Below are 27,440 nucleotides of genomic sequence, written 5' to 3'. Positions count from 1 at the left end.
CTGTACCTGGAACCCCACAGCACCCAGGGAGTGGGTCTAAAGAGCACCAGAAGATCTGAGGTACAGACTCGCTGCAGTGGAGTACTGGACATCCTACTGTGATGCTAACTTGTTTCCTGCAAGAAGCTACAGAATTGACTCTGAAAGATGACTTTGAAAATAAAATTTGATATCGCCTCTGTATTTCTCTTGCTCTGTTCTGTGAAATTTAAGCACAGATATAAAGACTTGAATTGATGAAGTTCTTGGTTGCGACCAACTTTTTTTTTGTTTTTTTTTGTTTGTGTGTGCATGGCATCTCATTAAACTCAAAGAACTAGGAGTTGAGTTAAACATAGACGTAGAAACCTGAGATGAGGTTTCTAAATGGTCAGGCTAAGAAAATTGTGGCCTGATTTCAGCCATTGTTATAAGTCAGGTAAAATTCCAGCTGAAATTTTAGTTTGTACCTGTTTCCTGTCTGTGCAGAACATCCAGAGAAACTGCAAGGTGCAGGTTGGTTCAAAGCCTACCTGAAGATTAGGAATATGGTACAAGGCATAAATTTGGGAAATTGGAGCACAAACTGTGTAAGTACAGTATGTATATTTGTGTGTGTGTGTATAGTGGCTTTTATATGTATAGGTAGGATTGATTGATTTATTTTTTGTAGAATAGATCACTAACCACACTCCATACCAGTAAGTGGCGGTAATGCTACTAAAAGTTTGTTGCCAACCGCCAGTAAATCCAACAAGGACGAAAGGGCGGAAGTGAAAGTATTGGTCACTGGCCAACCCTGTTTCCTATTAAAGCCAGAACATTAAGCGCGTGAGAGGACCAAGATGGAAACCTCCGGACCAGTTGAACAATGGAGCTTCGTTGATTCCGTGAAGGAAGAAAGTGAAGGTACATGACTTCATTTGACCACTGTGACATAATTATGAGCATTAGAATCGATCAAAGCACGAGGCAAACAGGAAAGAGCTGTTGGGGGTAATACGGCGGCAAATATGTATACTGAGTTACAACTATACACACAAACACCTAAAGGTCGCCAAGAGTCTTGAAAAGTTTTTAAAATGAACTGGACATTGTGAATCCACAAAAAGGGGAACTGAAGGCACCTGAACGCGGCATTGAGAAAGTAGGGCTTTCTAGTGTTACGCTGAGAATTGCGCTCCCTGTCGCAGGAACGCGCATCGCTCTGGATGTATGACCGACATTTATCATGTTTCTCATCCACGACAGCCCTTATAATGTGGGTTTTCTTTTACAGGTTAATTTAAATTAATACGGTTTTGACACCTGTATCGAGACCCGTTTTAGTCGAATGTTTTACAATCAGTGTCTGATGAATATGTTCTCTGTTCCGTGGTTTGCATTTCCCCGCTTTTTCCATCAACACCATAGTAGTTGAAGCATTGTGTAAAGTTTTTAACTAGTGCTTAAACGACGGTTACAAATAAGAAACAGTCCGAGGTTTATATAATCAAATTGCACAATTTGCCAGTAGATAAGCTCTACTGATAACCTACTGCCTAAAAACTCATAGATAATATATCAATTAAACAATATTGCTGATATGTAGAATACATTGCACGTTACCTAAATATCCTGGAAAAAAAATAATTTGGGATTTTAAGTAATGCAAATGTCTAAATAATGAACCCAATGAAATTAGTTTAGATTGTCTCTGTTTCTACCTCAGCAAAGACAGAAGTCATGTGAGTAACTTTAACCATTCAAGATTTTTTTTGTTTGTTTTGTTTTTCAACAAACTCGTTACCATGGAGAGAAATACAGCTGAGAAGGGTGAGAACAACAAAAGATGAACCCATGGAACCAAAAGACAAGAGAGCCAGAGATGGATCTGTGATGACAAATAGAAAAGAAGATTAAAAGGAGCTGTAATAACTGTCTTTAACTAAATGTGACAACTTTAACTTTAGTCTCAGAACAGTACAGTTTCTTCCTGAATAGCTCCTCATGCTAACAAATATGTTGTTCCTGTAAGCCCTAGGTTGTCAGGTGGAAGTGATGAAGCAGAGGAAACCAAGTGGGTAAAGAGACAAGAGAGAGCAGCTAAAATGACAACTAGGAAGGTAGAGAGAAAAAACTAATTACAGTTGAGTGTAAGACAATATGCAACCGCCGGTCAAGCTCATAACACTTTCATCCCAAGCTAAGAGTTTTTTTATCCACATCATAAGCAGTCTTTGGTGTAAAATGTAACCATTAATTAAACGATATTGTAGGCCTTTTGCAAAAAGCAATAAATAAATTATTCGCATGATAAATTAAAACAAGATCAGTAATTTCCATTTGCATGATTTATCATTTTTCTCTTTTCTCTCTCTACCAAAAATTGGGTGACAAAAGTCTTCAGTCTGGTGCACTGGTCTCACCCAGACCCTTTTTTCCAAAAACGTTTTTGTTTACAGAGACTCAATAATTCATTTATTTGTTGTTTCTGTTGTTTTGCTTATTTGTTTGTTTTGTTTGTTTTGAATATTTAACATGTTGTCCAGTTCCAGTGTTAAATATTCAATAGAATTTAAAGTTTACTAATGTGGTCTTGCATTATTATGCCATTACCACTATATCACCTGAAAATGGTCTCAAACATCAATATTATGATTGATCACAATAACTACTGGGACAATTTATCGTCAAGCAAAATGACAGGCATATGTTCATGTGTTTCCTACAGAAGAGCAGCAGCTGGTGGTTAAAGAAGAGGTTCCTGAAATGAGCAGTTCCAGTTTGGACCAGCAGAACCTTACATGTTCCCAGGTGAAGAAGGAAGAGGAGGAACAGTGGATCAGTCATTCTGAGAAAAATGAAGTTGACGAGAAACCTCAGTTGGCAGAAGTTCATCACATCAAAAGTGAAGACAGCAGACAGACAGAAACTCTGACTAGCAGCTCAGCTGAACAGATGAAAACAGAATCTAATGGAGAGATAAGTGGAGGAACAGAACCAGACAGAGAGCCGGATCCAAATACTAATTTACAGCCAAATATTGAAGACAGGCATTCAGCCTCTTCTGAGACTGAAGTCAGTGATGAAGGTGAAGATGACAGAATATCAGGTTCTGCATCTGAAAATGAAGACAGTGCTGAAGATTGGAGGGAACCCAGAACACGTCAGTCTGGTGTAAACAGCAAAGTGGGACGTAAAGCTGCCAAGAAAACCTTCAGCTGCCCTGACTGTGGTAAACAGTTTGTGAGGAAGCAGATGTTCCAGAAACATATGGCAGGTCATTCAGGAGAAAAGTCTTCCAGCTGTTCGATTGAGAAGAATCACTCTAGAGGGAAGCAAAACAGTGATGCACAGATGGAAAGGAAATCCTTTTCTTGTGACGATTGTGGTAAAATCTTTCAGAACCAAGCTGCTCTTAAATGTCATATGAGAATCCATCGTAGTAAAAAATCTGTTGTTTGTAAAGACTGTGGTAAAAGCTTCCACTGTCAGTTTCAACTTAAAAATCACCTGACACTCCACACAGGAGAAAGACCTTTCGCCTGTGATAAATGTGGCAAAACATTTAGACTAAGACATACCCTTAAAATTCACATGATATGCCACACTGAAGAAAAACCCTTTGCCTGTGATAAATGTGGTAAAAGGTTTAAATGGAAGCATAGTTTCAATAGTCACATGATAAGCCACTTGAGAGAGAAACCATTTCAGTGTGAGCTATGTGATAAAATGTTTACAACAAATGGAGGTCTGAAGACCCACATGACCATCCATAAGGGAGAAAAACCGTTTGTATGTATTGAATGTGGCAGATGCTTCAGACTTAAGGGTGATCTAAAAGGCCACATGGCAACCCACTTGGATGTAAAACCATTTGGCTGTGGATACTGTGGTGTCAGATTTACTTATAAAGGAAGTCTGCTCCTGCATGTTAGACACCACACTGGTGAGAACCTGCTGTCGTGTGATAAATGTGATAAAAAGTTTGCTCGAAAGTGTGTCCTTCTGAAACATATGCGATTTCATGCAAAAGAGGAGAATGTGGCGTCTGGAAGGGGGAACTTTGCTTGTGAAGAATGTGGAAGACGGTTTGTCCAGAAGTCGCATGTAAAAAGACACATGGTCAGACACACAGGACAGAAACGATTTGGATGCGATCTTTGTTTGAATTTGTTTACGCGAGCGGAATCCCTGAAGATGCACAATCTGAAAATTCACAGTAAATAGAGATTGTACACAGAGAATTTGCTTGGAAAGCTTTACTGCAAGAACACCACAGCAGTTTGAATTGTTTTGTTTCCATTTTATCTGGATTCATTTTGAATTGGACAAGATTATTTTGCTTCTTAGTAAGTAGAGCATTATGTTGCTACAGAAAACTTTGAAATTGATTGGATTTATTTCTTTGAGTGTTCCTACCTTGCTGAATTAAGGTGATATCAAACCATAATCTCACTTATTGTCTAAAACATGCTTCTATTAATCATTTCTGTCCAACCAGTACATACCTTCTCTTCATATTAGATAATCAGTACGGCTTGTGCTGATCGTTCTTTTCAGAGGAATCATGAGCGGTTTTGATTGGGTAATTGTTTTTCAACAATCATTAAAACTCAAGTTCTAAAGACTCATTCAATAACATGTCTGTTTTTCATTGTCATTTTCTTTTAACTGTGTAACTTTGAGTTGTATTTGTTGGCAAGGACTCTCTTGAAAAGCAAAGGATAATTAAAAGATAATAATTTGCAGAACCAGTCTCTGATTTTCCTTTTAGAAGTCAATCTTTAAAGTTAATAGAATAGAAAGAAACCTCTAGAACCAACAATAAAGTAAGACTTTGATACAATTGATGGGGTTGTGCTTATATATTGAATAGTGAACTAAATAAGAGAAGCTGCCTGCAGATGGCTGATGACTACAGCCCCTTCTCCATGGCCATGACTTTTGGTAGATAGTTTCTGCTGCATGAAATTGAAAGCAGAGGGAATTGCATGCAAATGCAGCTTGCAATCAATCAACCATCAAATTTTATTTGTATAGCACATTTCAGCTGCAAGGCATTTCAAAGTGCTTTACATCATTACAAACACAGAAACACAATTCAAGATAGAATCAACAATCAAAACACAGCATTAAGTCAAGTTCCATCAATAAATTTGTAATTGATTACGTTTCAAATACAATTCTAAACAGGTGGGTTTTTAGTCAAGATTTAAAAGAAGTCAGTGTTTCAGCTGTTTTACAGTTTTCTGGAAGTTTGTTCCAAATTTGTGGTGCATAGATGCTGAAAGCTGCTTCTCCTCGTTTGGTTCTGGTTCTGGGGATGCAGAGCAGACCAGAACCAGAACCGGACGACCTGAGAGGTCTGGAAGGTTGATACAACAACAGCAGATCTTTAATGTATTGTGGTGCTAAGCCGTTCAGTGATTTATAAACTAACAACAGTATTTTAAAGTCTATTCTTTGAGCTACAGGGAGCCAGTGGAGGGACTTTAAAACTGGTGTTATGTGCTCTATCTTCCTGGTTTTAGTGAGAACGCGAGCAGCAGCATTCTGGATCAACTGCAGCTGTTTGATTGATTTGTTGGACAGACCTGTGAAGACGCTGTTGCAATAATCAATACGACTGAAGATGAAGTCTTGCAATGTTTTGCATAGGTTTGAAGATGGCCACCCTTGTGATGTGGACACGTAAGTAGTGCAATTGCAGTGCACTACTATGAAGCATCTGCAAAGGAACAGGTAAAGCGCTGGAGAGGGTTTGATTTCTCATTTTTCTCGCCTTGACTTGTCGGAGTATGCAGCAAGACGCTTCCAGCTAAATGAGGGACACTGGAAGATAAAGGGCACGTTTTAATGCGCATTTGCTCATGTGACGACTATAAGTAGGACAATCAGATACTCAGACGGTGACAGAGTCCAGTCTGTTCTGTTAATGAAATGTGCATCATGTTAACATATAGCAAGAAACGACTGGTAAAACTATTGTGGAAAATAATTACCTATGTAATAAGATCACTTTGCTTCGTAGTTTGGGGCATGTGCATTAGCAGAAAATATTGGAGCAGATCTCATTTGTCCTGTGACTTAAAGTGATTTCACATTGCTGCTGCATATTTCTACCCAAAACATGCAGGGAATTTAAGTTTATATTTTATTACGTATTCTTCCAATTTTTGAATAAGTGCAGAAAGCGATCAATTTATTGTTTCAGTAATAACATTTATGGTACTGGTTTCTGCTGTACAGGAGACATTTTGTCAGTCTTGTTAGCTGTGCAGTGGGTGGAAGACATAAAATCATTAAAAACAATTTATTTGGATTCAAGTTCTGTATTGAGTTTGAAACACAATCATTTGTATAGGCATGATATTTTTATTAGAAATACTTCATATATTACTTGGATTACAAAATATCAGGTTTAATGATAACATTTGTGTGGGTGTTGGCGGATAACACGGCAAAGAAGGAAATACAAACAATTCACCACCTTTATAGTAAAAACGAGGAAATCCAAGGGAGAGAGTGTCATTAAACAAAACCGTATGAAAGAATGTCAAAAAACAGGTGGCAGGGAGAAAGAAAAGGAAGATGGTTTTATAGGATCCAAAGAATAGATGAAAAAAACGGAGAAGAAATAGAAAGAAGAGAAATTTCATGACTAGAGAAAGACCTGGACATGCAGGACTTCTTAAATTACAAAAGCATAGTCTGAAAAAAATAAGTAAAATTTCAGCTACACTCAAATTTAACTGTAAACAAATACAACTCATTACTTTTGGAAATATATATATATTTTTTGTAGAATTATACCATAGTTAATCACACTTCATACCACTAGGTGGCGATAATACACACCTTCGGTTTTCTTGCCAACCGCCGGAAAAAAAAAAAAAAAGCAAAAAAGCAGAAGAGCACTTTGAACGCACCGGATGTCGATGTCGGATGTGTGAGCCTTTCGAGTCTAATACAATTTTCCATTACAGCAAAAAAAGATTAGAGGCGTGAGAGGACAAAGATTACGATGGAAAGCTGCAGGTCTGGAAGACAACGTAGCTACGTTGACTCTGTGAAGGAAGAGAGAGAAGGTAAATCACTAAATCTGATCATTATGAAACATTTTTGATCATTACAATCGATGGGAGCGCGAAGTAAACAGGAAGTAGCTGTCTATTGGGCTGCTCTTGCGCCAAACATGTCTACTGAGACCTACAACGATAGACATGAACGGCCATAGATGTTCCGTTTCAGGAAGCGGAATTAGTGAACACTTCAGGAAACTTCGGGGGTGATGCTGCGTTCCAGTTGTACTCGGAACTGGGAAAGTCTGACTTCCCAGTCGCCCTCCGAGGTGGGATTTTGCACTGAGAAACTGGGAGCGACTCCCACTACTCCCGAGTTACTATTTGTAAGGTGGATTTCTCGTTTCAACATGGCCGGTCCTCGCATCAACAACAGCAAGCTGTGGCGGAAACATGCGTATTTTGACGAGACACGCGTGTAGAAGTGCGTCTAAAATCAATGTTACACGTACCGCCTGCAGCTGTAAGCGGAACCAATTTAAAATAGGGTTTGTAACAGCTATTGCAAACACACGTTTATGGGCGTCGCCATGTTGAAATTCCGACTTCTTAACAAGATTGCGGTTACCTGGTGTCTGACGTAAAAGCCAGCTCCGAGGTCCCACTTCCCAGGTAACTGGAATGCAGCATAAATTTGGACATATCGTGGGTGCTTGGCTTCAAGCTGCCTTTAGCAGTGTGATGATTTTTACAGGCACAGTTTGAACATCATGTACATTTACCTATTAAAAAAATCAGGCTACTGAAACATTAAATTGGGAGGTTCTTTGTTGGAGGGGTTAATATTAATTACTTAACCAATTAGGGTTGTTTTTTTTTGCCAATTTTTGATAGGATCAATCCTCTATTCCTTAAATTATCTTCTAAAAACTAGCTAATGTAATTCTAAACAATTATTCAGGAAAGAGATTAAGCAGAGAAGGGGAAAAAAGAGACTGAGGCAAGAGACGAGAATGAGGCGCCATTAGGATTAATGATGCAACCCACTGATAATGAGAAAGGCAAGAAAATGGAGAAATGGAATTAGCTTAAATTATCTCTGATGCTGGCTCAGCAAAGACAGATGTCATGTGAGTAATTTAACCACTTTTTTTCTTCCTTTTTCAACAAATGTGTTACAATGGAGGGAGATGCAACTGAGAAGGATGAGAACAACAAAAGATTAGCCCATGGAACCAAAAAAACACAAGAGCCAGAGATGGAGCTGTGATGACAGATAGAAAAGAAGATTAAAAGGAACAGATCTGTAGTTAATCTCAATTTCTTTCTGAATAGCTTTCCATGCATACAAATATGTTTTTCCTGTTAGCCCTGGGTTATCAGGTGGAAGAGATGAAGCAGAGGAAACCAAATGGGTAAAGAGACAAGAGAGAGCAGCTAAAATGACAACTAGGAAGGTAGAGAGAGACAAAAAGTTAGAGCTGCACAATATAAGACCTGAGGTCACAGATTCCAATCTGAATTTCCATCAAAATTGGAAAAAGTACTTTCAAGCTCTGAACACATTACTTCTAATACCCCACAATGCACAGATCTTGGAGTGACATGTAACCAATATGTTTGTGTGTTTCCTGCAGAAGAGCAGCAGCCGTTGGTGATTAAAGAAGAGGTTCCTGATCTGAGCAGTTCCAGTTTGGACCAGCAGAACCTCATACCCCCTTTACTGGTTTTAAACAAACTTCAGTCTGGGAGAAAAGGTTGTTTGTCTTATGCTGTGTGTGTCTGTGTGGACACAGTAAAGTTATTCTGGTTTTAAATTACAAGTTGTTGCAAATATGAGCCAGCTGACTATGTTAAATTGTCCATCTTTCTACTCATTGGTCCAATAGTTTGTGGAGGTTCCAGGTTAGGAAATTGTCAGCATATTTTTATGCTTTTGCATGTTCTATAGGCCCACACAACAATTCTACCATAAAACATAGTTTTGTTTTTTCACAATAAACAGACTGGTTGGAAATCTAACCAAGAGGTCGATGTGTTTGCTGTAGGAAATCAGCAACTGTGGGTGGTTAAAGAAGAGGTTCCTGATCTCAGCATTTCCAGTTTGGACCAGCAGAACTTCACATGTTCCCAGGTGAAGAAGGAAGAAGAGGAACAGTGGATCAGTCAGGAGGTAGAGCAGCTTACTGTGAAGAATGAAGACGAAGAGAAACCTCAGTTGTCAGAAGTTCATCGCATCAAAAGTGAAGACAGCAGAGAGACAGAAGCTTCAACCAGCAGCTCGGCTGAACAGATGAAAACAGAATCTGATGGAGAGATCAGTGGAGGATCAGAACCCGACAGAGAACTGGGTCCAAATCCTAATTTACTGCCAAATATTGAAGACAGGCATTCGGCCTCTTTTGAGATTAAAGTCAGTGATGAAAGTAAAGATGACAATCTAACAGATTCTGGATCTGAAAATGAAGACAGTGATGAAGATTGGAGGGAACCCAGAACACGTCAGTCTGGTGTAAACAGTAAAGTGGGACGTAAAGCTGCCAAGAAAACCTTCAGCTGCACCGACCACTTTAAACAGTTTGTGAGGAAGCAGATGTTCCAGAAACATATGGCAGGTCATTCAGGAGAAAAGTCTTCCAGCTGTTCGGTTGAGAAGAAAGGTTCTAGAGGGAAGAAAAAGGTTGAATCACAGATGGGACTCGAACCAGGAAGGAAATCCTTTTCTTGTGATGATTGTGGTAAAACATTTCAGAAACTAGGTGCTCTTAAATGTCATGTGAGAATCTATCGCTGTGAAAAATCAATTGTTTGTGAAGATTGTGGTAAAATCTTTCACAGTCGATGTCATTTGAAAACTCACCATAGACCCCACTCAGGTGAAAGACCCTTTGTCTGTGATAAATGTGGTAAAAGGTTTAGCCGGAAGCCGGGCCTTCAAGTTCACATGACTTGTCACACAGGAGAGAAACCATTTCAGTGTGAGGTATGTGATAAGAAGTTTACCTCAAATGGATCTCTGACGGCACACATGACAATCCATAAAGGGGAAAAACCATTTAGGTGCAGCGATTGTGGCAGATGCTTCAGACTTAAGGATGTTCTAAAAAGCCACATGATAACCCACTCAAATGTAAAACCTTTTGTCTGTGGGTATTGTGGTGCCACTTTTACGCGGAAACAAAGTTTGCTCCTGCATGTTAGACTCCACACTGGGGAGAATCAGTTGTCATGTGATCAATGTGATAAAAAGTTTGTCCTTAAGAGTCGCCTTCTAAAACACATGCAGATTCATCAGAAAGAGGAGAAAGTGGTGACCGGGAAGGGAAACTTTGCTTGTGAGGAATGTGGAAGAAGGTTTGTCCAGAAGCGGTATTTAAAAAGTCACATGCTTATGCACACAGGAGAGAAACCGTTTAGTTGCGATCTGTGTTTGAAGTTGTTTACACGGGCGGAAAATCTGAGGAATCACAAACTGAGGATTCACGGTAAACAGAGATTTCATACAGAGAATTCATTTGGAAAGACTTTCTGTACAAATGCCACAGCAGTACAAATTATTTTGCTTCCCTTTGATCAGGATTAGCTTGAACATTTTGAGTTTGACATGATGTCTTTGCTTCATCGTAAGTAGAGCAGCGTCTGGTATTAGCAAATAATGGGGAAAACGGCCTCTGCCCTGTGATAAAATGATTTTGGCAGCTCACTGTGGGTCTGGATATTTCTGCCCAAGCATATAGTGAATTTTTATTTTATTGTGTTCATTTATGTTGTGTATTATTTCTATCTTTAACAAGTGCATAAATAATGAATTTATTGTTTCAGTAAAGTGTATGCAACACAAAATGTAAAAAAATTGCCTTATTTTTACATTTATTTTATGTCTTTTTGTCTTTTTTTTATTTTTTTGCTCTAAATAGAGGTCATGGTCAGTAAAGTGTCAGGCCGACTTGATGTAAGGACGGATGCCAGAAGAGTTTATATTTTTTGTTGATGGTAACAGTTGAGCATCTTAGGCCTCTGGGTTCATTTATGGAAAAGAAGAACTGAGGTCATACACACATGAGAAATCACAGTAACAATGATACAAATTCTGTTTCATACACAATCTTCTGTGAAAAGCTGTCAATGAATTTGTCCATAGTGGATCTTGATGTGCTGACTCAAGGCTTACAAATTAGTTATTGAATGGATTTTATGTACAATTCTCCCAAGGCTACAGTTATCTCTATTACCAGTGCATATTTTCAAACCAGATTTTCTTTACAATCAATTGTATGTGAATATGCTTGGATACGGCACTCTGAACAAACAGCTTCTTTAGCAGTGACTTTTTGTGGTTGGCCCTCCCTGTGGATGGTTTCAATGTTTGTTTTTCTGAACATCTGTTCAGTCAGCAGTCCTCCCTGTGATTGTGTAGTTCACTGACCCAGACTGAGAATCCATTTAGATGCCCAGGAAACCTTTGTGGATGGTTATCAAGTTAATTCAGTTATTAGAGTGTAACACAGCAAATTTTCAATATAGACATGTTGTTCTACTTTTCGAAGACACCGAGTTTTGTGTTTTCATGATCTGTAAGCCATAAATGTAACAGTTACAAGAAATAAAGGCTTGAAATCTAGATAATAAAAGTTTCTCTCTGAAATGACAGTCAAAAAATATTCTACCTCTTCAAGGTATTTCAAGTTTTTTGTAGATGCTGTGCATATACTGTATATATATATATGTGTCTCAATTTTTAGTCCAGTCCCCTTTAACTCCTGTTATGTTCATTTCTGAGGTACAGCAATAACGTTCCGGGGTCAGTTTGACCCGTGGAGTGTTTAATCATGCAATTGTGTCAGAAACCAAAAACATCCTCCAAAACATTTTTGTAACTGATAATTTACTCCGATACTAACCATTTCAATCAATATTTGTGCAATGATGTTTATTTATTTCTCACAAATAAAGGATTAATGATGACAATTTACTAATTTGGATGATAAATGTAATTAAAAAATTTTATGTCCACTGAAAAAACCTACACACAAAAAACAATAAATATCCTTGAAATTGACTTTTTGTAGATTTTGTTTATATTACATTTTTAATTTCTTTTTCAAGGGGTGATGTTTATAATGAACTTGAGACACGTATACATTGTTTTGGATCAAATTGACCCGCTGATTAAAATCAAGACAAATGAGTCATGCAGAGAGTATTTATGTTTCCCCCACTTCTGCTGAGTGTCCACTCAGTGTGGGTGGAGAACAGAAAATATATATATTTTTTACTTTAAAACGGGTCAATTTGACACGCAACATAATAGGAAGGTTAAGAAAATCAGAATGTTGTAGGTTCTTAGTAAGTCCATCAGATGGCAGCAGTGAGACACAAGACAGCCTGTGCCCGTGAAAATGCCTGATCAAAATCTTTCTGTGGTTCATAGAAATGGACGACATCTTCCTATGGATCTTCTATGGATGTGTTGTGAATCACAACACAAAACCGGAAAACTACATGCTAATTGCTTTAACATCAAGTATGTGTAATTTAATAGAAAAATTATTAATAATTGATTAATCGTGGTTTTAGAAAGGAGAGGCTTTGTTCAACTGTAAATATCATTATTATTCCATGAAGTATTCTTTTCATTTTAGTACTATTTGAGAACTTGTAACTTTATCCTATGATGTCATGATAGTGATTCATGTAAGAAGAGGCTATGAGAAACATTTTAAAAAATTTATAAAGAAAGCAAGAAGAATTTCCACTGTTTGTTGGCTTCAGTCTGCTCCTCTTCTGGCTCACTACTTCTCCAGCTTTAGAGAAGACCCGCTTTAAATGGTAGAGCATCCAGAACCACTCTAAACTCAGAATCTCACATAATTTTTCAAATACACTCAAAATCACACACAATCACTCAACCTAACTGTCTAAACTATCTCAAGTACTCTCTCGGACTTGAATCCATGCACACAACCACTCAACTTCAGGATCTGAAGTTCAGACTCTCTCTAACTAACTGTAGCTCGCTATTTCTAATTTATACAAAAACACGTCCACCTTTCCAAAAACTCACAGTTTGCGTGTATATTCAGTATCATTTTAAAATCTTGAGAATAATTGCAAGACCCGCCCCTTTTTTTTTAAAGACCCGCCCTTTGGCGGATTCCTGCGAAGCAGTGCATGACGTCAAAAGCAGCTCCATACACCAGAACGAGAGAGCCCTCGTTTAGGAAGGGACACGTCATTTTTGACACGGCGATCAAAACACTGCACGATACTTCTGCTTCATTTGGCTCGAAACTGTGTCGGAGCAGCACATCACTATTCTAACCCCATATTTCCATTACAGCCACAACATTAGGACCAAGATTACGATGGAAAGTTGCAGATCTGGAGAACAACGCAGCTTCGTTGACTCTGTGAAGGAAGAGAGTGAAGGTAAAACACTTCATTTGATCACTATGAAATAGATATGATCTTTAGAATCGATCGAAGCACGAGGCAAACAGGAAAGAGTTTATTAGGGTGATCGTGCGCCAAAGACAAGGGTGTAACTTTGTGTTGCAAGTTGGTGGAGACGAAGAGGAACGGGGGGAAAGACGGGCGGGGCGCTTCCACAGTTACTAGAAGGCCTTTTGTTTTTTTTAGTGCTAAAAATAAAGCTAAAACTTAAATGTGAATGCCATACAGTCTTATTCAATAAATTAGGATATATGTCCTGATCAGGGTTGTGTTGTGAAAACCGGTATTCATGGGTGAGATTTTTCCAGGTAAACGCAGAAAACAGATCATAAAAGCCTGAGAGACATAAGTAATCTTGCATTTTGATTTATTAATGATTATAAAATAATTATTCTTGTATTTTGATTTATTAATGATTATAAAATAAGTATTCTTGCATTTTGATTTATTAATGATTATAAAATAAGCATTCTTGTATTTTGATTTATTAATGATTATAAAATAAGCATTCTTGTATTTTGATTTATTGATGATTATACAAAGAGTTGACATAATGAAAAGCGGATCAAGAAATGAATAACATGATGAATAAATGGTGAATAGAGTGAAACTCAAATGATTATTAGAAGAGGTATGTTTGAAGAATTAAGACGGGGAAACGTGGGGAAATTACTGCGAGAGAAGCTGCAAATTTGTAGATATCTAAAAAAAAAATTATGGGATGGAAGAGAAAATCTATCTAATAGTTGTGTGTCGTGAAAACTGGCATGGGGTTGTGAGATCTTTCCAGGTACACGCAGAAAACAGAGCATAAAGGCCTGAGGGAAATAAGTAATCTATGAGTTGTGTCAAGAAAACTGGTATGGGGTTTGAGATCTATCCAGGTACACGCAGAAAAAGGTACATGAAGGCCTGAAAGAAATAAAGCAATCTTGTGTTTTGATTTATAATGATTAAGTTGAACATGTCTGAGTACAATCTCTAATATGTGTATGTGTAATAAGTAACCACTAAATAATTCTGAAATGTATTTCTGAATAATGACCATAATAATGTTAACAAATAATTATGGATTGATGACTTATAATCTGACTTATAATCTGAAAGAGAAGTGATTAGTTTTTAATGTATATCAGAGCTGAGATGATGTGAATGATTTACAGTAGATATAAATGATTTTAATACTAAGTTGAATGTGGTAGGAAAGTGTTAACGGATAAAGAGGGGAGTTATAGAAAAGAAGGAAGTTGGAACAATACAGTCAGCAGGATGGGTGAGGCCCGGCTGACAGGAAATGTCGCAAGTTGGGGAACTTGTTGCTGGACTCAGTAAACAGGATGGGGGCCGGTACTTTCCACCGGAGAAGCAGCAGATGTTCAGGAAGTCATGCAGACCAAGCACACACACACACACACTCACAGTGGAGAAAAGTATAAAAGAGGGCTGAAATAAGGAAGCAACGGTTCTTGCTCCGCGGCGTCGAAAGAGAGACAACACAGAGGAGCAGAGACAGCAGAGGTCCGCAGCTCGGAACCACGGGGGAGTCAAGACTCAGCACCGCCAAGAAAGGACAAGACCCGATTGCCACAGCCCCAGATTCCTGATATGACCGTCGACCCTGCCCCCACCCACCGATCGCTAACTATGCAACAGACTTGGAGAAAAGACAAAGGTCCCGGAGGGATAAAAGAGCTGGGTTTTCGAAGGATTTGGACCCGCTCTGCTTTGCATCTATTCTAAGGGGGATTTTTCCATTAAAGGACAAAGACTCTGACCAAGGTTCGAGACATTTCGGTTGCCAAAAATCCATCTCCAACTGGGTGTGAGTTGAATCTGCTCCCTAAAAATCTATCTCAGAACCTGCGACACAGGTCAGGGAAGGAAGTTAGGATAATATGTTTGGGTTATGTTGATTTTATTATTTTGATTTAGTATGGTAATCTTTAATAATTAATCTGTATGTTACTTACCCCTGCTAAAGCTTGCTTAATAAATATATCTTTATAAAACTTTATAGAGGTTGGTGGACATTGAAATTAATTGAGTCATTGATTATTTTAGTTTCTCCAAATAAAGTAAAACCAGTGAACATGATTCCAGTAATGTGGTGGCTTCGGACTTTCCTTTAGTGAGAGTAAAAATAACGACCCTGGGACTTGAATCTACTTCACTAAATCTAATCTAGCCGTTTCCAAGTTCAGGTTATTTAAGAGAGAGGGCTACCGTTAACAGAAGTGGTTATTGGGACTACGCAGCTGTGAGGGCTACTCAGTTGACTGTTCCTTAACTGTAGAGGGTCGTAACTTCTGGATCGAAGGTAGTTAGAGCTAGACGAGCCTCTCTCGCCACCAGTTTAAACAGATTGTCTCTCATAGACCTCCTGTAGGGTAAGACCCAGGTCTTAGAGATATTCCGGACCTGTTAGACAGAGAACTGGTCAGTAGTCAGCTCAGAGGAGTTGTGAGGAGTGGGCGGGGCTGACTATTGCTAGAGTAACGAACATGTGCAAAAGTGGCAGTGACATTATCAATGAATAAGTCCTTAAAGGTATGTATGCCAAGATTAAACCAAGTTGTAAAGGTTTTGTCCACAAGGGAGCATAAAAATATGATTTGCTGCAATAGGGGCATGAGGACACAAAGCCTGTAGGGCAAAATGATGATAGAATTGTATTCGGTTCTTAAGAGAAGTTCTAACTATTTTATTTTTTGTATGTGCAATGATGGAAGATTGAATTTGGTGAATATAGTAGGGTCATAAGAGACACACGTTTTACAAAATTTGTCTCCGTAACTAACCATCCATGAGGAAGGCAGGCTCCACAATTAAACCAGGCTTTAGAAACTTGTTGTGAAAACTATAACAGAAAAGGAGAAGTGAGTCACTGAGGTGTTGATCAATTTAGAAAGGCTACATGCTCTTTGGCCATGAGTTGAATTGCTCTCCAAAGCCTCGTTCAGTGGTGAGCAACTCAGAATAGGAAAAGGTAGTAGATGGAGTACATTTGATTTTAAGTTTTATTTTGAATCTGAAATCATTCATTATTAAATTTGATATGTTACTTAATGTTGTTACCTGTTACCTGCCCGAAAGCTTGCTTAATAAAGATGCATTAAAATTCTAAGATGAGTTGTGGACAATTAAATTCACCGAGTCATTTTCTGAGTAGAGTTCTTCTGATGGTTGTAAATGTTTGTGTTACGTGGTTCTAGAAAATTGGAGGTTTCAAAAGTTTCCTTAGTTGGTTACAAACAATACTCTTGGAGCTTATGTTGAGCTACTAAAAATATTCTAGTCTAGAACAAGTGCTCGTTGTTAACTAGAGAGACAGTTGCCGTCAACAGGTGCGGTTTTTGGAGTTAGGCAGCTGCAGGGATACTCAGCTGATGCTTCACTAACTGAAAAAGGGTGTGGCACTTTTATCTGATTATCCCATCAAATCCTAACATAAAGTAAGACTCAAGGAGTTTAGGGGTTCTCCAGACCCATTAGATGGAGAGCTGGTCATTGGTCAGCCCAGTGTAGGAGGAAGGGGTGGGCCTGTCTACTGGGCAACAACACACTCTAATATTGGAAGCCCAGTAGTAGTTCCTGAAATTCCTTTGCCTTGAGGCTGCTCCATAGTTGACGCTGTACCGTAAAAGATCAAGAATTCTTTTGGCAAATGCATCCCATTGACAGATTTGCTCCCTTATAAAAACAGTTTGGCACGCTGTTTCGGTTCCGGTACAGGAACCGAAACAGTTCCTGTATCGGTCACGTGATTTGCTGAAAGCAATACGTGCACCGACATGGGGTTTTGTCTATGGCAGGGGTGTCGAACTCCAGTCCTCAAGGGCCGGTGTCCTGCAACTTTTAGATGTGCCTCTGCTGCACCACACCTGAATAGAATAATTAGGTCATTAAGGCTCTGGAGAACTGATCTACACAAGGAGGAGGTAATTAAACAATTTCATTCCAGTGTTTTGTACTTGTGGCACATCTAAAAACCGCAGGACAGCGGCCCTCGAGGACTGGAGTTTGACACCTGTGGTCTATGGGCTTGACGCATGCGCCGACGTATCAGTGTTGCCGGACCCATCACTAGAAATAAGACCATCTAACTGCTTAAAGAAGGCATTAGGGACGTGGCGTAGGGGATAGCGTGACCCATGTTTGGAGGCCCTGAGTCCTCGACGCGGCTGTCTCGGGTTCAACTCCCGGACCTGACTATATTTGCCGCATGTCTTCCCCCCTTTCCTGTCAGCCTACTTTCATATAAGGGACACTAGAGCCCACAAAAGACCCCCTGGAGGGGTAAAAAAGGAATTAGTAAGGAAGATTGGAACACATTGAAATAAATATAAAAAAACTGGAAGAGCATTATTTATGATGCAGTTAAAGCCGGCTACCAAAGACAAGCCAAGCAAGGACCAATGCTCAGAAAAGTTTGCCTTAAAAAGACCTTCAATTTTATGTGTAATTTGAATTCCAAGGTATGTAAAGATATCATTAGGCCTTCTAAAGGGAAAGTGTGCAGGAGAAGGGATTTGGCTGCTAAACTGATGGGAAACAGCTCACTCTTCAACAACACTTCACTTATAATCCTCACAATAAACGGTCCTTAGTGTAAAATATAGCCAATATGTCCATGTAGACATGTTGCCATAATAAATAATTAATCACATGATAAATTAAAACTTCATAATTCATTTTATTTGTTGTTTGAGTATTTAACATGTTGTCCAGTTCCAGTTTAACGTTTACTAATGTGGTCTTGCATTATTATGCCATTACCATTATATCACCTGAAAATGGTCTCAAACATCAATATTATGATTGATCACAATAACTACCGGGACAATTTATCGTCAAGCAAAATTTGTCATCCTGACAGGCCTATGTTCATGTGTTTCCTACAGAAGAGCAGCAGCTGGTGGTTAAAGAAGAGGTTCCTGAAATGAGCAGTTCCAGTTTGGACCAGCAGAACCTTACATGTTCCCAGGTGAAGAAGGAAGAGGAGGAACAGTGGATCAGTCATTCTGAGAAAAATGAAGTTGACGAGAAACCTCAGTTGGCAGAAGTTCATCACATCAAAAGTGAAGACAGCAGACAGACAGAAACTCTGACTAGCAGCTCAGCTGAACAGATGAAAACAGAATCTAATGGAGAGATAAGTGGAGGAACAGAACCTAACAGAGAACCGAATCCAAATCCTAATTTACTCACAAATATTGAAGAAAGACATTCAGCATCTTCTGAGACTGAAGTCAGTGATGAGAAGGAAGAGGAAAATCTATCAGGTTCTGGATCTGAAAATGAAGACAGTGATGAGAGTGAAGATGACAATATATCAGGTTCTGGATCTGAAAATGAAGACAGTGATGAGAGTGAAGATGACAATATATCAGGTTCTGGATCTGAAAATGAAGACAGTGAAGAGAGTGAAGATGACAATATATCAGGTTCTGGATCTGAAAATGAAGATTGGAGGGAACCCAGAACACGTCAGTCTGGTGTAAACAGCAAAGTGGGACGTAAAGCTGCCAAGAAGGCCTTCAGCTGCCCTGACTGTGGTAAACAGTTTGTGAGGAAGCAGATGTTCCAGAAACATATGGCAGGTCATTCAGGAGAAAAGTCTTCCAGCTGTTCAGTTGAGAAGAATCACTCTAGAGGGAAGCAAAACAGTGACGCACAGATGGGAAGGAAATCCTTTTCTTGTGACGATTGTGGTAAAATCTTTCAGAAACTAACTGCTCTTAAATCTCATATGAAAATCCATCGTAGTAAAAAATTAGTTGTTTGTAAAGAGTGTGGTAAAAGCTTTCGCTCTCAGTTTCAACTTAAAAATCACCTGACACTCCACACAGGAGAAAGACCTTTTGCCTGTGATAAATGTGGCAAAAGGTTTAGCTATAAGCTTCTCCTTCAAAATCACATGGTTTGCCACAGTAAAGAAAAACCATTTGCCTGTGATAAATGTGATCTAAAGTTTAGCCGGAAGATGTACCTTAAAATTCACATGACCATCCATAAGGGAGAAAAACCATTTGCATGTATTGACTGTGGCAGATGCTTCAGACTTAAGAGTGATCTAAAAGTCCACATGACAACCCACTTAGATGTAAAACCATTCATTTGTGGGTATTGTGGTGTCAGATTTACTCGTAAAGCAAGTCTGTGCCTGCATGTTAGACACCACACTGGGGAAAATCTGCTGCCATGTGATAAATGTGATAAAAAGTTTGCTCGAAAGTTTCACCTTCTGAAACATATGCAATTTCATGCAAAAGAGAAAAATGTGGTGTCTGGAAAGGGGAACTTTGCTTGTGAAGAATGTGGAAGACGGTTTGTCCGGAAGCGTCATGTTGAAAGACATATGGTTATTCACACCGGAAAGAAACGATTTAGATGCAATATTTGTTTGAAGACGTTTACTAGATCTGAGAATCTGAAGAAACACAAACTGAAAATTCACAATGATTAGAGATTTCAGTTCGTTTGAAAAGATGTTCTGTGAAAATACCACAGCAGCTTACATTTTGTTTCCTTTTACTAACAACTATGTAATATATAAATATATATACAGTACAGACCAAAAGTTTGGACACACCTTTTAATTCAATGAGTTTCCTTTATTTTCATGACTATTGACATTGTAGATTCACACTGAAGGCATCAAAACTACGAATAACACATGTGGAAATATGCACTAAACAAAAAAGTGTAAAACAACTGAAAATACTCCTAATATTCTAGTTTCTTCAAAGTAGCAACCTTTTGCTGTGATTACTGCTTTGCACACACTCTGCATTTTCTTGATGAGCTTCAAGAGGTCGTCACCTGAAATGGTTTTCACTTCATAGGTCAACCTGCCCTGTCAGGTTAATAAGTGGGATTTCCTGCCTTATAAATAGTCATGAAAACAAAGAAAACCCTATTGAATTAGGAGGTGTGTCCAAACTTTTGATCTGGACTGTATATATAGCTTATAAAAGTTACATATTGTACCACTGTTGCCTTGCAGCAAGAAGGTCCTGGGTTGGATTCCCTCCCGGGGTCTTTCTGCACGGAGTTTGCATGTTATCCCTGTGCATGGTGGGTTCTCTCCGGGTACTCCGGCTTCCTCCCACAGTCCAAAAGCATGACTGTCAGGTTAATTGGTCTCTCTAAATTCTCCCTAGGTGTGAGTGTGTGTGTGCGTGGTTGTTGGTCCTGTCTGTCTCTGTATTGCCCTGTGACAGACTGGCGACCTGTCCAGGCGACCTGAACCCTGCCTCTCGCCCAGAGCATTTGATACGGGTTACTATTTGGTTAAAGAAGTGCAACACAATTCTCTGTAACCTTCTTATTATGTGACTGTACAATATATTTTAATTGGCGACTGACACTGAATTTGAGGTTTTCCTGAGCTGTATGCCATAATCATCACAAATACAAAAAAAGAAGGTGTGGTGTTTTTCATCTTTATGTAATATGCGAATGTCTGTAATATTTGAGTTTCCTTCCTGAAATAAATGACTAATATATTTAACTTCAAGATATTCTATTTTTTATTCAATATACGGTATAGCGAATAAAAGAAGAAAAACCATTTGCATGCAGCGACTGTGGCAGATGTTTCAGACTTAAGGATGTTCTAAAAAGCCACATGATAACCCACTCAAATGTAAAACCGTTTGTCTGTGGGGATTGCGGCTCTAGTTTTACTTGGAAACAAAGTTTGCTCCTGCATGTTAAAATCCATATTGGGGAGAATCAGTTGTCATGTGATAAAAAGTTTGTCCTTAAGAGTTGTCTTTTAAAACATATGCAGATTCATCAGAAAGAGGAGAAAGTGGTGACCGGGAAGGGAAACTTTGCTTGTGAGGAATGTGGAAGAAGGTTTGTCCAGAAGCGGTATTTAAAAAGTCACATGCTTATGCACACAGGAGAGAAACCGTTTAGTTGCGATCTGTGTTTGAAGTTGTTTACACGGGCGGAAAATCTGAGGAATCACAAACTGAGGATTCACGGTAGACAGAGATTTCATACAGAGAATTCATTTGGAAAGACTTTCTGTACAAATGCCACAGCAGTACAAATTATTTTGCTTCCCTTTGATCAGGATTAGCTTGAACATTTTGAGTTTGACATGATGTCTTTGCTTCATCGTAAGTAGAGCAGTGTCTGGTATTAGCAAATAATGGGGAGCCTCTGCCCCGTGATAAAATTATTTCAGCAACTCACTGAAGGTGAGTCATGATGTGGATTTTAAGTTTATTTTCTTTATTTATATTATGTACTACTACTATTTTTAACAAGTACAGAAATAATGAATTAATTCTTTCAGTAAGGTGTATGAAGCACAAAATATTTTAAAAAATGTAAATGAACTGCCTTATTTTTTACATTTATTTTATGTCAAACTTCTTTTGACATATAAAAAAGTGTCAAGACCTCTATTTCTTGTACTAAATGGAGGCCATGGTCAGTAAAGCGTCTGGCTGCCATGATATGATAGTGGATACCAGAGGAGTTGATATTTTCACTGATAGTAACAGTAGAGCATCTTAGGCCTCTAGGCTCATTTATTGAAAAAAAGAACTGAGGTCATACACATGAGAAATCACAGCTTCGTTAGCAGTCTCTTTTTGTGGTTTACCCTTCTTATGGATGGTTTCAGTGTTTGCTTTTCTGAACATCTGTTCAGTCAGAAGTCTTGATTGTGTAGTTCACTGAATCTAGGAATCTAGATAATAAAAGTTTCACTTTTTGAAAAGACAGGAAAAAAATTCAACTTTGTCAAGGTATTTTTTTATTTTATTTTTTAGATTTAGCTGTACATATGTATATCTCCGTTTTCAGTCCAGTCCCGTTTAATATCAGAATGTTGTAGGATCCTATTATGTCCATCAGATGGCAGCAGTGAGACACAAGGCAGCGTGTGGCTGTGAAGATGCCTGATCAAAATCCTTCTATGGTCCATAACGTGAATCACAACACAAAACCGGAAAACTACATACTAATTGCTCTAACATCAAGTATATCCAAATTTATGGAAAGATTATTAGTAATAGATTAATCATAGATTTTGAAAGGAGATAAATACTAATGATCTAACATTAATGTATTTAGAGCACGTGTGTGTTTACAAGCACATTTGAGTAAAATGAAATGAAAGTGCAGATAAGACACAAAGAAGGAAAGTCAAAATACCATCTGCAGCTTCAGAGTAAAAACAAGGAAATCAGAGGGAAAACGTGTCACAAAATCCAATGAAATAATTGGAAATAAGGTGGGATGAAAACAAAAAGATTTTATAAAATCCAAAAGGCAGTAGGTGAAATGAGAACTGTGAGAAGAAATACAAAGGATAAAAGGTTAATAAGATTAATACTTGAATATACAGGATTTAATACTATATTTTTAAAATATAAACGCATAACACAGGGAATGAAATATATGTGGAATGGAAGAAACCATAGAACATGTTATATTAGACTGTCATAAAGATTTATAAAGACAGAGTTTGAAAAAATAAAACTTTTAGTGTAATAGTAATACTAAAGAAGAACGTGTCTTTTTCATAATTTGCTTGTTAAAGAAACCAACATCGACTATTGGAATTTGATTACATATAACTTTTTGTTTTTATGTGTACATTTTACCATGAAGAACCACACTCCACACCAGTGGGTGGCGGTAAGGCCCAATTTAAGTATTCTTGCCATCCACATGAAGAACAATTTGAATCTACCGGATTGTAAGCTTTTCGATTCACGGTGTGTTCTCCAGTAAAGCCAGAGCATTAGCATGAAGATTACGACGGAAAGTTGCTCATCTGGAGAACAACGCAGCATCGTTGACTCCGTGAAGGAAGAGAGTGAAGGTAAATCACTTCATTTGATGATCATGAAATGATTGTGATCATTAGAATCGATCGAAGCACGAGGTAAAGAGGAACACGTTTATTAGGGTAATCCTGCGCCAAAGATGTATATTGAGAGCTAAAACTATAGATACAAACACTCAGACATCGCCAAAAGTCTTAAACCTTGCCTAAAAATGAACAGGAGATGGTAAAACCACAGAAAGAGGTCTTGTGTGAAATTCTGTTCCCCTGTGATAATTTGCTGACCCTGTGTCGGGAGCGCGCACTGCAACCAGAGAGGCGGGTGGTGTTACGCCGAGAAACGCATGCCCTGCCTGCAGAGTGACCACTTCAGCCTGACAAATAAAAGTCAGTCACCAACCTCTGTTTTCCAACACATTGTGTGTGTTTAGAATTTTTAATTGCCCATATAAGAGGATGGAAGCTGGCTGATATTAGGACAAGAAAAATTAGACTTCCTGAAAACATAAGATTATAGGCTGCCTGGAAAATCCCTTTCTATTGTAACAGTTTACTGGATGAAAGATATTTCTACTTCCTTTTTTTCATTATTAATATCGTTTATTGGTCTAAAATAATAAGTCCTAGCATTTGCGTTAAATGTCTTAAATATTACTCTATTATTCGGAGATGTTTGAACATAGTTTCTCTCTTCTACAAGAATTAAATTAAAGGCTTGCAGAAACATCGAAGAGGAACACAGTATTTCACCCTGAAGCTCACACCTTGTAACGTTTGTTACTCCATCATCTTCAGACATAGGTGGATCAATCATACTATCACACACAACCATCACTCACAATTTGTAAACATTTGCTACTTATTTGCCAAAGTTACCCGGAGAGAACCAACTATTTCAGCACTCTCAAATAATCTGCTCCTTCTCCATAATATGGGAGCTAATTATTATTTTTTTTTTTACCAACTTCTTAGTTGTGTTTATTCCTCTCTTCATGAACAACAAATCATGTGGATCTGGGAAGCAGAGTCACAATAGAAAGTCTTTGGTGTAAAATTTAGCCAAGATGTCCATGTAGGCCTGTTGCAATAAATAATCACATGATAAATTAAAACTTTATAATCCATTCTATTTGTTGTTTGAGTATTTTACATGTCATCCAGTTCCAGTGTTAAATATTCAAGATAATTTAAAGTTTATTAATGTGGTCTTGTGTTATTATGCCATTACCATTATGTCACCTGAAAAGGATCTCAAACAACATTATCATTTATCGCAATAACTTCTGGGACAATTTAATAACAAAAATTTGTTATTGTGACAGTTCATGTGTTTCCTACAGAAGAGCAGCAGCTGCTGGTGGTGGTTAAAGAAGAGGTTCCTGATGTGAGCGGTTCCAGTTTGGACCAGCAGAACCTCACATGTTCCCAGGTGAAGAAGGAAGAAGAGGAACAGTGGATCAGTCAGGAGGAAGAGCAGCTTACTGTGAAGAATGAAGACGAAGAAAAACCTCAATTGTCAGAAGTTCATCTCTTCAAAAGTGAAGACAGCAGAGAGACAGAAGCTTCAACCAGCAGCTCAGCTGAACAGATGAAAACAGAATCTGATGGAGAGATCAGTGGAGGAACAGAACCTAACAGAGAGCCGGGTCCAAATACTAATTTACAGCCAAATATTGAAGAAAGGCATTCAGCCTCTTCTGAGACTGAAGTCAGTGAAGAGAGTGAAGATAAAAATATATCAGGTTCTGGATCTGAAAATGAAGACAGTGATGAAGATTGGAAGGAACCCAGAACACGTCAGTCTGGTGTAAACAACAAAGTGGGACATATAGCTGCCAAGAAAACCTTCAGCTGCCCTGACTGTGGTAAAGAGTTTGTGAGGAAGCAGATGTTCCAGAAACATATGGCAGGTCATTCAGGAGAAAAGTCTTCCAGCTGTTCGGTTGAGAAGAATCACTCTAGAAGGAAGCGGAATGGGGATTCACAGACGAGACTTGAACCAGAAAGGAAATCCTTCTCTTGTGACGATTGTGGTAAAATATTTCAGAGGCAAGCTGCTCTTAAATCTCACATGAGAATCCATCATGGTAAAAAATTAGTTGTTTGTAAAGATTGTGGTAAAAGCTTTCGCTCTCAGGATGAATTAAAAAATCACTGGAGACTCCACACTGGAGAAAAACCTTTTGCCTGTGATAAATGTGGCAATAGGTTTAGCCATAAGCATATCCTTAAAAGTCACATGGTATGCCACAGTGAAGAAAAACCATTTGCCTGTGATAAATGTGGCAAAACATTTAGACAGAAGTTTGCTCTTCAAAGTCACATGGTATGCCACAGTGAAGAAAAACCATTTGCCTGTGATCAGTGTGATAAAAGGTTTAGCCGGAAGACATCCCTTAAAATTCACATGACCATCCATAAGGGAGAAAAACCATTTGCATGCAGCGACTGCGGCAAATGCTACAGAGTTGCAGGTGAACTAAAAAGCCACATAGTAACCCACTTGGATCTAAAACCATTCATTTGTGGGTATTGTGGTGGCAGATTTACTCGCAAAGCAAGTCTGCGCCTGCATGTTAGACACCACACTGGGGAGAATCTGCTGCCATGTGATAAATGTGATAAAAAGTTTGCTCGAAAGTCTGACCTTCTGAAACATATGCAATTTCATGCAAAAGTGGAGAATGTGTGGTCTGGAAAAGGTTGCTTTGCTTGTGAAGAATGTGGAAGAATGTTTGTCCAGAAGCGTCATGTTGAAAGACATATGGTTATTCACATGGGAAAGGATCAATTTAGATGCAATATTTGTTTGAAGACGTTTACTAGAGCTGAGAATCTGAAGAATCACAAACGGAGAAAACACAGTGAATAGAGATTTCAGTTCATTTGGGAAGATTTTCTACGACAATGCCACCGCAGCTTACATTTTCAGGTTTCCCCCAGTGTACTATAGGCCTGGCGGCCCGCCATGCTTTACTAGCTCCACTGGGGGGGGGGGGGGGGGTATATAGCGGCCCTCTTGCTGCTAAAAATAGGAGCACCTCTAACAGCTTCTGTGTTAGATTTACTGAAATCTGGGAGAGGGGGAGTAGTTTAATTGGCCAACCTAAAAAGCATCAAGTTATCATCGCAGTTTACTAATTTGGATTTGTGAACAAACAGAGCACAAACTCAAAGATTAAGTTCACAGCATTAGATTGTTGCTATGGTAACAAAACAATTTAACTATGAATATTGTTCTTTGAACTTTTACAAAGTAAACTTGCCAACTCCTTAAAATCTTACATATAAGTGTTAAACAATTTAAAATATTTTAATTTATATATACTGAAACCATTAACAAATGTTGCATTTATATATCTCTGGTCTGTGTTAAAATATTAGCATGTATGGGGCCCCTGAAGCGCTGGGGAACCTTATGGAGCTGCTGACTTAATTTGGCATTCATTTTAATTGTATGTTTTGATTTGTTGTTTTTAAGACTAGTTGTGGGTTTGAACAGCGTTTCACTGGCAATGTTTTCCAGTAACATATAATTACCCAGAAATACTTTTACATTTCCTGTCTACTTAACATCTTTTAATACAAAAACATGATGGACCACCGGTGGACTGCCCCGACCACCAAGCTTAGCAAGTTTTCTGGGGGAAACCCTGATTTTGTTTCCTTTTAATTAGGATTAATGTTAATATTTTGGTTTTGACTGCCCCCTTCCTGATTTGCTTTTATGTCACACTTCAGTGTTTTCTAATTCTAAAGCTTTGGGACCTCGATCAAACCACAGGGATTGCTTTTATCCACAAATTGTGAAAACATGGGACAGTGGGGAACCTTCCCAGGACGCCTGACCAAAATTACCCCGAGTGCAACAACAACTCATCCAAGAGGTCACAAAAGACCCCATAATAACATCTAAAGACCTGCAGGCTTCACTTGACTCAGTTAAAGTCACAGGTCATGCCTCCAGCAACAGAAAGCGACTGGCAGAAATTACCATCCATCCATCCATTTTCTAACACTCTTGTCCCTAGTGGGGTTGGGAAGGCTGCTGGTGTCTATCTCCAGCTAACGTTCCAGGCGAGAGGCGGGGTCACCCTGAACAGGTCGCCAGTCTGTCGCAGGCAGAAATTACCATACCAAATTGAAAGCCACTGCTGAACAAAAAAGAACATTAAGACTTGTCTTAG

At 38.6% G+C, this 27,440-nt stretch overlaps 4 protein-coding genes across 7 annotated transcripts; all 4 read left to right on the top strand.

Moving 5' to 3' along the window:
- Positions 1 to 762: 762 nt before the first annotated feature.
- On the top strand, positions 763 to 4,701 carry LOC106699806 (gastrula zinc finger protein XlCGF57.1-like). The gene is made up of 2 exons (XM_023341098.1): positions 763 to 888; positions 2,693 to 4,701. The coding sequence occupies exons 1-2, from the start codon at positions 825 to 827 to the stop codon at positions 4,189 to 4,191; spliced, it is 1,563 nt and encodes a 520-aa protein (XP_023196866.1). The 5' UTR covers positions 763 to 824; the 3' UTR covers positions 4,192 to 4,701.
- A 2,490-nt stretch (positions 4,702 to 7,191) lies between these two features.
- Positions 7,192 to 11,880, top strand: LOC106699591 (gastrula zinc finger protein XlCGF57.1-like; the record flags this gene model as incomplete). The annotated part of the gene is made up of 3 exons (XM_023341226.1): positions 7,192 to 7,315; positions 8,624 to 8,743; positions 9,035 to 11,880. Coding segments are annotated over 3 exons (1,779 nt in total), but the record flags the coding sequence as incomplete, so codon positions are not given.
- A 1,301-nt stretch (positions 11,881 to 13,181) lies between these two features.
- LOC102235281 (gastrula zinc finger protein XlCGF46.1-like) lies at positions 13,182 to 20,031 on the top strand. Of its 3 annotated transcripts, none has more exons than XM_023341087.1 (2): positions 13,182 to 13,415; positions 18,341 to 20,031. In XM_023341087.1, exons 1-2 carry the CDS (start codon positions 13,352 to 13,354, stop codon positions 19,903 to 19,905), a joined length of 1,629 nt encoding a protein of 542 aa, XP_023196855.1. In that variant the 5' UTR covers positions 13,182 to 13,351; the 3' UTR covers positions 19,906 to 20,031. The 3 variants fall into 3 exon arrangements, with proteins under 3 accessions (XP_023196855.1, XP_023196857.1, XP_023196856.1); XM_023341089.1 differs by having other exon boundaries at positions 13,182 to 15,218; XM_023341088.1 differs by having other exon boundaries at positions 13,182 to 15,261.
- Positions 20,032 to 20,570: 539 nt separating this feature from the next.
- LOC102227092 (gastrula zinc finger protein XlCGF46.1-like) lies at positions 20,571 to 26,230 on the top strand. 2 transcript variants are annotated; one of them, XM_023341091.1, is made up of 2 exons: positions 20,571 to 23,289; positions 24,594 to 26,230. In XM_023341091.1, the coding sequence occupies exons 1-2, from the start codon at positions 23,214 to 23,216 to the stop codon at positions 26,123 to 26,125; spliced, it is 1,608 nt and encodes a 535-aa protein (XP_023196859.1). In that variant the 5' UTR covers positions 20,571 to 23,213; the 3' UTR covers positions 26,126 to 26,230. The 2 variants fall into 2 exon arrangements, with proteins under 2 accessions (XP_023196859.1, XP_023196858.1); XM_023341090.1 differs by having other exon boundaries at positions 24,576 to 26,230.
- Positions 26,231 to 27,440: the final 1,210 nt, after the last annotated feature.

Source organism: Xiphophorus maculatus, chromosome 10, assembly GCF_002775205.1.
Source record: "Xiphophorus maculatus strain JP 163 A chromosome 10, X_maculatus-5.0-male, whole genome shotgun sequence".
NCBI lineage: Eukaryota > Metazoa > Chordata > Actinopteri > Cyprinodontiformes > Poeciliidae > Xiphophorus > Xiphophorus maculatus.
The sequence above is the reverse complement of the archived record's forward strand: the minus strand, read 5'-3'. Positions and strand labels throughout refer to the sequence as shown.

Coding starts and splice junctions, on each gene's coding strand:
- LOC102235281 (XM_023341087.1), top strand. CDS start 13,352: ATGGAAAGTTGCAGATCTGGAGAACAACGCAGCTTCGTTGACTCTGTG. Junction 13,416..18,340: donor TGTGAAGGAAGAGAGTGAAG/GTAAAACACTTC, acceptor TGTTTCCTACAG/AAGAGCAGCAGCTGGTGGTT.
- LOC102227092 (XM_023341090.1), top strand. CDS start 23,214: ATGAAGATTACGACGGAAAGTTGCTCATCTGGAGAACAACGCAGCATC. Junction 23,290..24,575: donor CGTGAAGGAAGAGAGTGAAG/GTAAATCACTTC, acceptor TTATTGTGACAG/TTCATGTGTTTCCTACAGAA.
- LOC106699806 (XM_023341098.1), top strand. CDS start 825: ATGGAAACCTCCGGACCAGTTGAACAATGGAGCTTCGTTGATTCCGTG. Junction 889..2,692: donor CGTGAAGGAAGAAAGTGAAG/GTACATGACTTC, acceptor TGTTTCCTACAG/AAGAGCAGCAGCTGGTGGTT.